General features: G+C 43.0%; 1 protein-coding gene across 1 annotated transcript in view; it reads right to left on the bottom strand.

Annotated features, from left to right (window-relative positions):
* Window positions 1-13,534, bottom strand: part of VWF (von Willebrand factor) — a 164,641-nt gene that overhangs the window by 58,346 nt on the left and 92,761 nt on the right. The window contains exons 31-37 of the mRNA XM_079975009.1: window positions 9,699-9,842; window positions 7,916-8,080; window positions 6,667-6,710; window positions 5,428-5,605; window positions 4,262-4,482; window positions 1,858-2,050; window positions 877-1,218 (exon numbers count right to left, since the gene is read on the bottom strand). Of these exons, the coding sequence (XP_079831135.1) occupies window positions 877-1,218; window positions 1,858-2,050; window positions 4,262-4,482; window positions 5,428-5,605; window positions 6,667-6,710; window positions 7,916-8,080; window positions 9,699-9,842 (1,287 nt within the window). The remainder of the gene's footprint in view (window positions 1-876; window positions 1,219-1,857; window positions 2,051-4,261; window positions 4,483-5,427; window positions 5,606-6,666; window positions 6,711-7,915; window positions 8,081-9,698; window positions 9,843-13,534) is intronic.

Genomic DNA, 13,534 nt, shown 5'->3' with positions numbered 1-13,534 from the left:
TGAGCAAAGGGTTGGAGCACCCTCTCTATGAGAAAAGGTTGAAACATAAAGAGGCTGCATATGGTAGAGACAGCAGATTATGTGTGAGATGGGAAGAGTGAACAGAAAGCATTCTCCTTTCCTCATAATACTAGAATTCAGAATAACCCAATGAAGTTGATTGGCAATAGGTGTAGGTCCCAGTCAAGACTGGAGAGCCCATGATGGTTGACTCCATTGGAGCGGGAAGGGGAAGGGTCAACTCGAGAAAAACGGAGCTCTCTCTGCCCCAGCAAAGAGAAAGTGTGGGAGGATCCAAATCAAGGTGTGGCTTACCAAACCTCCAACTGAATTTCAAAGAGCAATTCTCACCACGGTTAATTGCATGTATTTAATTGTATATAGTTTCACCCTTAGTCATCTTTGTAAAGCAGTTACCACAGTCAGTGTAAACAACCAATTTACCCACAGCTATTAGTGAGGATGGTTTCATAATAGAAACAAAACAAAACCAGCCTCCACGTCCAAAGTAGTATTTCTCTGAATATCAAAAACTGGGAAGAAACCAGAGCGGAGGGCTACTTTCTTCACACCCTGCTTATGAACGTGTAGACATATTTGCATGGTTACTGCTGGGAGGCAGCAAAATCAAAATCAGTTATAAGCAGGGAGGACAACAGTCTGAATTAAAAGGTATACATTTCACACCTGTGTGTGTGTCATACATGTGTCTGTGTTGTCTTTGCTGGTAGTCAAGGGGGGGGGGAAATGCCCAACCTTCTCTTCCCCACCCCCACCTCCAAGGCTTAAATATTGTGTTCGGAAATTTGAGGCAGCTCAAAGACCAAGTTGGATTACTGAAGATTGTATTTCTATAAGAAGCAGTGAAATCCTTACCACAAAACTCTGGAGATCTCCAATCCACACAGATCCTTTGCATCCTGCAGAGGTGTGCGTAGGAAGATATGATCTCACATATTTCATCACCATAGCAGTTGTTTTCTTCACAAGCTGCATAGTACAAGTTTGGAGGAATGATTTGGTGACATTCGTAAAACTGAGGAGACAGCAAGATACTGCACTTCGTCGTGGCATGGCCAACGCATTGGCCAGCTCTGTTCACCTCACAGATCTCCCCTGGCTGCTTCACTGTCCATTCTTCAATGAAGATGCTGCTGTCGGATGTAAAGGAGCCATTTCTTAGCACCAAGTCATTGCCACTGTTTTGGTCACAGATCCCTACAGGAGAGGGACAGAAGAGAATATTATAATATCTTAGCTTTAGAAGTTATTTATCTCCAACAGGGAATTGAGCTTAGAATATGTATATGACCCGGACTTGAAAACGTTTGCTAATCCTACCAAAATTACGTTAGACCCATCTCAAAATTGCTACAGCCGTTTCACCTGAAGAGGACCCTTCAAATTTGCTCCACCGAATGCTACACCCCCTGCACATTTTCTGTACTTTAGGTGAGCGGCAGACACAATTCTAATCAAAAGTTCCTAGAAGATTTCTGAGAATGGCGAGAATTGGTTTATGCCATCTCCAATGCACACTATTTTCTAGAGAGGGCTCATCCAAACTTCTAGGCAAAGGTCTGGGCTTTGAAGCTGCATGTCCGAGTGTTTTTTGTTCTGCTGTGGTGTTGTGTTTTTATAATTTTTGTTGGGAGCTGCCCAGAGCGGCTGGGGCAGCCCAGTCCGATGGGCAGTATATAAATAATCAATTGTTGTTGTTCTTGTTTTGCCCCAGTTTTGCTTCCCCTGGAAAAGCCCGTGCTGAGTTGATATGAAATGCCCACCATTTAAAACATTAAAAACCCTTACCTGATAACTACCTGAAAACCACCCAAAGTGTAAAATTTTCTAACATACCACAAAGGCCATGCGTTTCTGAAGCGAAGCTCTTTGGGCTAAGTTGTAAAGTAAATTCATTGTTGCTTGGAGTGAAGGAGAGGATGTGACCCAGAAGAGAGAACCGGATTTCGTGCATTATTGCTCCATAGACATTGACTGCAACATGACCATCAGCATAAGGAACATTAGTTGTTATGCCATTCACAGCAACCTGTTTGAAAAAAAAAATGAGAAAAGCTTCTTGTTGTTTCCATGCATTGTTGTGAATTGCTTTGAGGGTAATGTAGACGATTAATAATAATAATAATAAAAATAAATCTTTATTTATACCCCGCTCTTCCTGGTTCAAAAACTGGGCTAAAGGGGGGCTAACAACAAATTTAAAACACTTAATTGTAAAAGCAGCATAAAATAAAGTATAAAAACATGGATAACAATAAAATTCAAAATTCAGAAATCAATTTAGGGGAAATAAGCATTAGAATAATCCCCAGGGCTAGGTGGATGAATTGGTCCTACTTGAGCCAGCGAGGAGGCCAGGGGAGAATTAGCTGTGGGGTCTCAGAGCGGGTAATCTTCATAAAAGGGGAGAGGGAGGGAAGGGAAGGGAAATAAAAGATCAGGCTGAATTCAAATTAAAGGCCAGGTGGAATAGCTCTGTCTTATAGGCCTGTCAGAAGGAGGTTAAATCCTGAAGGGCCCTGGTCTCATAGGATAGAGCATTCCACCAGGTCGGAGCCATCACTGAAAAGGCCCTGGCCCTGGTGAAGGATAATCTGACTTCCTTAGGGCCTGGGACCTCTAAACTATGGTTATTCATGGGCCTTAAGGTCCTCTGTGGGGCAGACCAGGAGAGGCTGTCCCGTAAATATGAGGGCCCTAAGCCACAAAGGGCTTTAAAGGTCAAGACCAGCAGCTTGAACCTGACCCTATACTCCACCGGGAGCCAGTGCAACTGGTAAAACACTGGGTGATTAAGGTGAATGACTGACTCATTTGGGGGACAGGACTTCATTAGGTGGCCAACACATTTGGGATGGGGGCTATACATTCTCCACTCCCCCGAGATCTCAGCCAGTGCAGTCTTTATCATTTGCGCCACTGGAGTGCAAAGATCCGCCCAGCACCCCCAAATTTAGTTTAGACCCCAAATTAACTTTTATTATGCTTATGTCAGACACCACGCTTAAGCCTTATCTCTTGTTTATGAAAGAAGGGAGGAAAAAGAAACAAACTTTTTTATTTGCTCATTTATTTACAATACACTTATACTGAAGTATACAACACCACCACACTTAAACTTCTAAGTATTGTTTAGGCACCTACTTAGGAGAAACATCAGTCGTGTCAAAGGTGCCGCTGACCCCGCTGCCACGTAGCAGCTCAATACAATACACAACATAATATTTTGATGTAAGAGTTAATTTCGTGCGCACGGCACTGTTGAGAATGACAAGCGTTATCACTGAGTCAAATGCTGCTGTTGTGAATGACAAGCACCGCTGCTGGTGCAGCTCGTCTTTGGTAAATGAGCACACAAAGTCGAAAGTCCTTTAGTGAAACAGGAGATATACATTTCGGTAATACCTAGGTATATATGTATTTTGTTTTTCTAGCTTGATCAAAATTACTTATTATTTCATAACAGGTAGATAGTTAAGAGCTTAGGTGGCTTCAGCGGCCGGTGCCTGGCGCCCCCCAGAATTCGGCACCTGGGTGCCCCACACCCCTTGCAAGCCCAGGTAAAGATGGCCCTAGTTTCAGCCGCTGAGAATCAAGACTGCTCTTGTAAGCATAGCTCAGTCCCGGGTTCTGCTTTGGGTGACACTGGAAAGAGATGGAACATTGGGAACTGGTTTTTACACATACTATATATTTTGGAAAATGATTTGTCTGTCTGTCCATCTCTTTGTTCTCCATAGGTTAGGCCAACTCTTGAGAGATCACAGCTAAATTTGGCAAGGGTGTTCTGGAAGTGGAGGTAGCGGTGTTTGTTGGGACACTGGCTGCCATTTTGAATCAAGATGGTCAACCGAAATGTCACTTTGGGTGACTTTGCCCGTTTTTTTTGGCTTAGGTTCAGCTGCCTCTTGTTTTGGCGCTAGGCTTCCCAAGTGGAGGGCGATGCTCTTCATCAAATGTTTGGAAACCAACTGCCATTTTATTTCAATATGGTGGGGATCTTCCAAGGTTCCTTCTAGCCAGCTGCAAGATTCAAGGTTGTATTCAGCTAAAGTATACTCAAAGTAGACCCAGTGGCATGAAGGAATGTGACTAGGTCCATTAATTTCAATGGGTCTACCTTGAGTAAACCTTAGTTGAACACCATCCCCAGGCTCGTTTCTTCTTCATTGGCTATACTACAACTCTAAGCTGTTTATCTAGTCCCCAGTCAAGCATTTTTCCCACTACAATGGCTTACCGTCATGTTGCTGAAGAGCAGCACAGACAAGCCCTTGTATGTGATCGCCATGGCATTCATGCAATTGAATCTTGGGGTTAAACTGCAGGGCCTGTTGCGAAGAACAACCTCAATATCATGTTCTTTGTCTTCAAACAATGTGTAGGAACAATTGCCTGTCAGTTTGAAATCCAGTCCATCAAAGGTGACAATATGCCTGGTTGAGCTTCCCATGCACGTGCCTGTAAAGTGGCAGGAAAAAAACAAAAACGACCATCAGGGGACCCGATCATTTTAATAAAACTTTCTCCTTGTTGAAATAAATTTAAAAAATTGTCCAGTGGCACCTTAGAGACCAACTAAGTTTGTTCTGCGTACAATCATGTCTTGTTTTGAGCCTGGGATCCGTTCTGGAGCCAGGCCACTAGGCAAAAAGGACACAGGGCAGAGTGCCATGTCTCCGCACGTGCGTGGAGCATTTTGCGCTTCTGCACATGCGCGAGCGGCAAACCCAGAAGTAACCCATTCTGGTACTTCTGGGTTTGCTGTGGATGTTCGCCAGAATGGGCGCTAGACGAGGTGGACGTTCGCAGAGATATTACTGTATAAGCTTTCGTGTGCATGCACACTTCTTCAGATATCCTATGTGAAGAAGAGTGCATGCACACGAAAGCTTTTACCCAGAACAAACTTAGTTGGTCTCTAAGGTGCTACTGGGCAATTTTTTAATTAATTTATTTATTTCGACTGCGTCAGACCAACACGGCTACCTCCCTGAATCTTCTCTTTGTTGACAGGCAAAGCAACAGGGGAAACTGAGCAGTTGGATTCTGGAGCCTTGCTCTCTATACCACTGTGCCAGTCCTCTACTGCGCTCTAGTGCCACAATTACAGGTGGTAAGAGGAGCCAGCTGGCAATAGTTGAGAGAAAGCTGCTGTCTGCAGCCCGGCTCCTGAGAGTGAGCAGTTTTCGAACTGCCAACCCACGCCTTCCTAGAGCCACTGTCAGCTTTCTTCCAGGCTACCTGTTTCACACGTATCCTCTACTTATAGAAGTATAGAGTCTTTGTAAAGATGTGTTGCTCTATGTGTTAAGTTCAGGTAAGCTGAAACTCTCATGCCTGTTACTTAATTCACTCTGTCAAGTACCGAGGGAGGATGAAAAGGCAGCAGAACAAACTACTCACATGGACACACCCAGCGGCAGCCACATGTTTCCTCTACTTTAATAGCAGGGAGACTGTTGCGACATGTTGGTCTGGGCATCTTCTCACAATTAATTCCATGGCTCTCCAGAGCTGTGCGGCCACCCGGGAAGCATGTCACAGTGTGACATTGATCCAGCAATGTCCATTTGTCACCAGGCTGAGCAAAAACGACATACTGAAGTTAAAATAGGATTCTATGTTTAAATGATAACAATGGAAGAGCATTTGGTAAGTAGCCACCAGACTGATCTACAGTCTAAAACTAGAAAGCAAGATGATACTCTCCTTGGGCTGCTAAAATAGCCTTGGACAATTAAATAAAAGAAAGGAACAGGGTTTTTTTTATGTGTGCAAAAATATGAACGATGTAGAGAAACACTTGGACATGAACCAGCCAAAGTCAGTGTTTTCAACTCCCACTGATTTCAACAGGAGAATTAAGCATGCATATTAAGGTTACCAGATTATTTTCAATGAATCCGAGGACACTTTTCAACTTCCTAATAAATAGATGGATTTTGTCAGGGGACTGATTTGTAAATCTGGGGACTGTCCCTGGGAAACGGGGGTGTCTGGTAACCTTAATGTATATATGTTTGCTCCACTGAGATCAATGGGACTTAGTTGTCTTTAGCTCTGACTGGATTGTCCCCTCTGCAAGAAAGACATGCCAAAATGTGAAACAATTAATATGATGGAATACAACACTTGAAGAGAATGGTATTGGTCCTATGAAGGACTTTACGATGAGAGTATATGAGTTCGTGCTTAGTCGTACAAAATTCAAAAGAGAAACATGCCAGTAAAGCACAGGATCTCTCTTACTTATTCCAACATGAAAACATCAGGAGTGAAACTGTAGACAGTCGCTTGATTAAAATTTACTAGAAATATCAGGTAAGAAAGGGCCACATTAGGTGGCACCACGTTTGGGTTGGGGCTATACATTCTCCACTCCCCTGATGTTTTGCTAAATGTTGACAGTTCTGATATATTAGCCAAAAATAATAAGCTCTTCTTCCATGGTTGAGCACCATCAACCTAAAAGGCATTTATTCCTCTGCACACCCAGTCCCATAAAACAGAAGTCATCTAGAGACATTCCCCAACACAAGTGGCTTTGCAGGCTGATTTGATTAGTTGGACATCCACATAGAATCTTTAAGTTATGTAAATGTAAATATAATGTAAATATAAACATATACTGCATCTACTTACTGCCCTCACATTCCCATCCTCATCTATGCACTCTAAGACAGGCTCTGAAAGACAAGCAATCATTACACATTTAGAATATCTCATTTATGCAGGGTGGTAAGGACTACTAAACTGTGGTTTCAAAAAATACAGGCTTCAGCACTGACCACTTGTCACAACATATGTTATTGTTGCTGCAGTATCCTGAGGAATCATCCTTTGCGGGTTTTAAGTTTTGCTCCTCACATTTTTATTATGTTCTCAATTTTGATATATCCACAAAATTCAATAAAAAGTATTGTAAAAATAAAATAAAATACAAGCTTCAGAAGAAAATTAGCCTGAAATATATTCTAACAAATGACTATGTAGCCTCTTCCTTCTTAACTAGGGATGGTATGTCAGCACAGGGATGGAGAGTGTAACCCTCTTGATTCCCTTTGACCTTTTTTATGGTCATAAAAGGTAAAGGTAAAGGGACCCCTGACCATTAGGTCCAGTCGTGACCGACTCTGGGGTTGCGGCGCTCATCTCACTTTATTGGCCGAGGGAGCCAGCATACAGCTTCCGGGTCATGTGGCCAGCATGACTAAGCCGCTTCTGGTGAACCAGAGCAGCGCACGGAAATGCCGTTTACCTTCCCGCCGGAGCGGTACCTATTTATCTACCTATTTGACATGCTTTTGAACTGCTAGGTTGGCAGGAGCGGGGACCAAGCAACGGGAGCAACGAGCTCACGCCATTGCAGGGATTCAAACCGCCAACCTTCTGATCGGCAAGTCCTAGGCTCTGTGGTTTAACCCACAGCACCACCCGGTCATGGAATCATCCTAAAAAACCCCACCCAGGAGCAGAATGGGACACACCTCAAGGTGCCCACAGACTAAGACAGAACAGATTTGTCCACCCTTACCAGTGGTGGCCCTATTCACACCCAACTTGACCCTATACTGGACTTGGGACCTTTCTAAGTTTCTCGCTTTCTGACAAAATTTGTTTTAAGCTACAAAGCAGATAAATAACCAGGGTGGGAGTTGGCAATGTGTAGCTCATAGTCTCCATTTCTTCTTAACAAGTTTTGTTCTTCATCTCTCACTATGTGATGAACTGGCATACTTGAAGAACGTCTACAAAGTAGGATCCTCTAGCTTATGAAAAGAGAGCGGCAATTTCTGAGAATAATGGAAGCCATTAAAGAAGTAAAGAGTGCACCTCATATATCCTGTTGTGGTGATGTTGTTTTCTTTTGGTTTGTTTTTCTGAAGCTCACCTGTGCAAAGTTTCCTGGAAAATGTATCACCCGATGCCAGCAGAGTTGGAAGATCATCAAAGCGTTGTAGCTCAATTATCCTGTCAGGGGCAGATGGCCCAGCTAAAGTCCTCAGTTGTGCCTTCTCGTATCTGTCTCCAACTCCAATGGGAAGCAATGCGACCCCTAAGGAAAAGTTTGGGATATTGAAATACACCCTTAGAAGGTGGTGGACTTGCTTCATTGGAAGTTCTTTAACTTATTATTATTATTATTATTATTATTCCCCACTCATCTGACTGGGTTGCCCTAGCCTCTCTGAACTGCTTGCCTTATATGTAAACATTTATAATAAAACATTAAACATTTAAAAACTTGCCTATACAGGGCAGCCTTCAGATGGCATGAGGTCAGATAAACCGTATCCTACTTCATGGAGGGCACGTGTTGCAGTGAGATCACCATAAACTGCCTCCCTGTTGTGGGGCAGGACTGTTTGGATAGCCACAACACACCACTGGTTGCCCCTCAGTTGCTGGGGCTGAAATTTGGCTGGTTTGGGTGTCTATTGGCTGCCAAGGGGCTATTTAAGAGGCTACATGTAGCTGGAGAGCTGCTCTTTCTCGCGACCTGCATCGAATCACCTGCCCTCCCACCCTATATTTAGGGCTGTTCTTTGGCCTTGCTATTTTGGAGCAGGGTCCCGGTAGGAATTTTGCCATTTGGCTGATTGGCTGTTGCCATTTGGTTTTTGCCTACCGTGTAGCAAATCGTCACAACTTTGTAAGGCTGGCGGTTAGGCATTGGTTCAATGTTTTGGGGAGGGGACGTGGTTGGCTGTGCCTGCCCCTCCATCGCTGCTGCTAGGGAATTCCGTTAAAGGAATCCAGGGGCTCGCCTTGCTTTTGTCCAAACCCTGTCAAGGGGCTAGGGCCACTCCAGAACCCCTGGGAGCATCTGGGGTGAGCTGTGAGACTGAAGCCAGCTTCTCACTCCCCCAGGATGCTTTCCCTTACTGACCTCTGGTAGCGCCCAGTGTCAGTCCTGTTCCTGCCACAAGCAGGTTCAGGTAGTCTGGAACCAATGCCTAAGCAACCACTCACATGCTGTAATCAATAAAGATGCCAAAAATTAATGCCAAAAACCTAAAACTAAATTCTGTGTCTATTGTGTCCAAATTTCAGCCCCAGCAACTGAGGGGCAACCAGTGGTGTGTTGTGGCTATCCAAACAGTCCTGCCCCACAACAGGGAGGCGGTTTATGGTGATCTCACTGCAACACGTGCCCTCCATGGAGGAGGATACGGTTTATCTGACCTCATGCTTGGGGGGGTCTTCACACGCAACTCCATACCCTCCAACATTTCTCCAATGAAAATAGGACGTCAGAAGGTAAAGCAAGGCATTAGAAACTGGGACAACTTCTGTAAACGTGGGACTATCCCTGCAAAATAGGGACACTTGGAGGGTCTGAATGTAAGACACCTGGAAAGAGCCAGGGAGGGAAAGGCTGCGCTTGGGAGCGGGACCAGTGTGTGCTGTGACATTGAGGGAGTGGGATTTACTCGCATGTTTTCATGGTTGCAAAGCCTCTGGTCTCAGAAAGGGGTACTTTGCAATAGAGACAATGTAGAGGGAAAAGGAACTCTTAATCATTTTTCTGCCAGACATTCTTTTGTCTCAACATATCCACAGTTATGTGGTTCCACTAACAACAACAATTCCCAGGGCTTATTTAAAAAAATGGAGTTACTTTCCAAAATACCCTCGTACTATAAAAATAAAAATAGTGGCAGAATATTTACTATTGACTCTTGCAGAATATACAGCAGCCTCCATGGAATCTTGTGATGGGGCAGATACAATGATCACAGCTATCTTGGAAGCGTTGGGTCTCCCTCCATTGGCTTCAGAAACGGCATGCTGAACCGTGAAGTCAATCACTTCTCCTGAAAATGAAAAGAAAAAGTGGTCCAGAACCCATAGTAGACTATTTTCAAGAGGGGTTAGTAAAGGGGCCCTCCACATATTGCTGGGCTACAACCTGCATGCTCTGGCTGGACCTGATAGGATTTGTAGTTCAATGAATCTGTAAGGTACCAGGTCAGTGAAGAATGATTTAGGCATGGGTTGGCAAACTAAGGCCCATTCGCCTTCTCAATCCGGCCCGCGGACGGTCCAGGAATCAGCGTGTTTTTACATGAGTAGAATGTGTGCTTTTATTTAAAAGGCATCTCTGGGTTATTTGTGGGGCATAGGAGTTTGTTCATCCGCACCCCCCCCCCATATAATCTGGCCCCCCCACAAGGTCTGAGGGACAGTGGACTGGCCCCCTGCTGAAAAAGTTTGCTGACCCGGACCCCTGATTTAGAGAGTAGTAGGAATGGTAAGGTTTAGGGGATGTATACTGTTGAGAGACAGAAGATTAAAAATAGGACAATTTAATAACTGGCTTCATTTAATCTACTTTATAAACTGCCAACCTAGCAGTTCGAAAGCACCTCCGGGTGCAAGTAGATAAATAGGGACCGCTTACCAGCGGGAAGGTAAACGGCGTTTCCGTGTGCGGCTCTGGCTCGCCAGAGCAGCGATGTCACGCTGGCCACGTGACCCGGAAGTGTCTGCGGACAGCGCTGGCCCCTGGCCTCTTGAGTGAGATGGGCGCACAACCCCAGAGTCTGTCAAGACTGGCCCGTACGGGCAGGGGTACCTTTACCTTTACCTTTACCTATGATACAGTGGTACCTCGTGTTATATACACTACAGGTTATGTACGCTTCAGGTTACAGAATCCACTAACCCAGAAATAGTACCTCGGGTTAAGAGCTTTGCTTCAGTATGAGAACAGAAATCGTTTTCTGGCGGCGCGGCAGCAGCAGCAGCAGCAGCAGCGGAAGGCCCCATTAGCTAAAGTGGTGCTTCAGGTTAAGAACAGTTTCAGGTTAAGAACGGACCTCCGGAACGAATTAAGTACTTAACCTGAGGTACCACTGTACTAGATAAGGCATTGCTGTAAGAAGACATAGGCTTGGTTTGCACACCACCTTAAGTCCAACCACCAAGAGACTGTGGTAGTTTTGCTGTTGCACCAAGCTGAGCTTAGTTTGACTTAGCATATCATCCAAACCTGGACTTGTGGCTCGGCTCTTTCCAGACTAACCACGAGCTGCAACCAAAATGTCCAGGAAGCAGCAAATCGACTCCTTTTCCAGAACCTGCACACTTGCACTAAGCCATAAATCGAGGTCATGCATAATACTAAACCAAACAAGCAAGCAAGTAGGGACCCAGAAGGAAAATGGCAGCTGCTTTGCTCTCCCCAAAAGATGCACTGCCTGCAACTTGCCATGGCTTAGTTTAACACAGTCTGCCCAAACCTACCAAGAGGGGTAAACCAAGAACTATTATTGGTTTCAGGTTGGGTTTTTTTTTTTTGGGGGGGGGGGGGAGACAAACCACAAACCTTGGTTCACACATATCACTAAGTCACACTGTGGGTCAGTTCTGGCTAGCACACCAGAAGTGCAAAGCGGCCTTGATTTCCCTTCTGGGTATTATTGCTATTATTATTTAGTAAATTTGTATTTCGCCCTTCATCTGAAGATGACAGGGCAGTTCACAACATAAAAATGGGAACCTTCGGACTTGCTCATTCTCATGCAAACCAGACCGTACATTTGTTTATATATTTACACTTGTTACTCTTTATGTTATGGGCGCAATATCCCTATAGCTATAGATCTGCAATGGTAGATTTATAGTACAATAGTACAAATTATAAGCATTTGTACGTAAACTGTAGAGCAAGATATAATAACGTACTTAATGTATCTGCAAATAGCTTGGCACTTACATGGAAAACAAACCTGCAAGGGAACATTGTAGAATGTAGAGGATATATGAAAAAGATTCTGGAGGGGAAATATTTTTAATTCAGTATCAGCCAGAACAATGGAAATTTGAAGTAAAAATAAATTACAGATGGCATTTATACACCCATTCAACTCTTCCTCATCACCTCCAGTCAATCTTCCAGTTGTTGGAAAGGATGTGGAAATACAGGAATGTATTTTTATTTGTGGTGGGACTGCCTTCTGGCAAGGATGTTATGATCCAAAATTTTTATTGAAATAAGGAATATTCTTAGATAGGCTGTTCAAACTACACCTCAGCTGGTGCTATTATCAATATTTTATAGTAGAAATGAGGAAATAAAATAAAACTTTGTTTTATTGTTTTTAAACTAGGTGGGAAATTATTTAATTTTTTTTTTTAAAAAAGACAGATAAATTATATGACCATACCATTTTAAATAAAATTAAAAGTTCACAAAAGAACTAGCTCATCAGGGCTATGATACAAAATTACCATTTTCAAAGCAAATTTGGAAATATTAACTTTCTAGTTATGAAACATCATTGAGTTATTTGGGCTGAAGGCTAGGAGAAATATTCAAACACAGCATATTTTAATGCCCTATTTAAATATTTTTAATGGTGCTACAGCGACACCCAGTGGAAAGAAAAAAGCAAAAAACATACTCATTCATTAGCACAGCATGCTACAACCATCCCAAACTCTTAGTCACTCGAACGCCAAAAGATATATTTAACAAATTCCTGACATGGCCTAAGGAGTGTTTTCACTGCTACCAGGAAAACACCCACAGAAGCAGCAGAGCAGCAAATTACCTGTGTGGCCAATGATCTGCCAATCTGGGTGACTAATCTGTATGTTGCTGTTAGGAGGGGCAAAGGTTGAAACGTTTGTGGCATTCATGGATAGGAACAGGAGACTCGCGGACTTGACTATGCTGTACTCTTTGTGTTTCTTCTGAAATGTTTACTTGGCTAAAACATTCTGTAGCATATTAATCACCACTATCGGGAATTTTTTTTTTTTTTAATGATATTTATTCAAAATTTCAAAAAAAAAAATAAAGAATACAACAACAAAACAAAAATACAACAACAAAACAACAAAAAACAGAAAAAAGAATAACAAAAAAAATACAAATACAAATTACATCCTTTCATTCACTTATTTCTTGGACCTCCTCACACCTGCCTTTTTGTATTCTATCTTAATTCATTATTTCAGCAAATTCTTCCCTTACTTCACAGTATTTATTTAAATAATTTGTCTTAACAATCTGTCTCTCTTCCCCCCCCCCCCGTTAACTCGACATATCCTTTCCAACTTTTACTATATTCTGTTATTCAATTTACCGTTGATTTCTTTAACCTTGTCTTACCTTAAGAACCATAAAATTTCAAAATTTTAACCATATTTATGCATACCTCCTTCAAACCTTTCTACTAAAGCCAATTAATTCCTTTCCAACATATTCTGATATTTCATTAGTATCACACTAATTCCAAAAAGAAAATATATAAGAAGAAATTCTTTTCTAATTAAATCCAACATCCCTTCTTCCTGGTTTCGGGTTATGTCAGTCCATTCTAACCATTACATCCTGTCCATCAGTCTGGTGTTCTAATGTCCGAGGCTCTCAGGTCTCTTCTACGCCCCCTCTATCAGGAATTTCTGTCCCCCCACCTCCAAAGAGATCTTCTGATGCCTTACAGTAACAATAACTGTGTTGGAGACACTTTGCAAGGTATGGAGCCACTGTGCCTCC

The sequence above is a fragment of the Podarcis cretensis genome, assembly GCF_951804945.1.
Source record: "Podarcis cretensis genome assembly, chromosome: 5".
In the NCBI taxonomy this organism is placed as follows: domain Eukaryota; kingdom Metazoa; phylum Chordata; class Lepidosauria; order Squamata; family Lacertidae; genus Podarcis; species Podarcis cretensis.
This window is presented reverse-complemented; position numbering and strand designations above follow the sequence as displayed.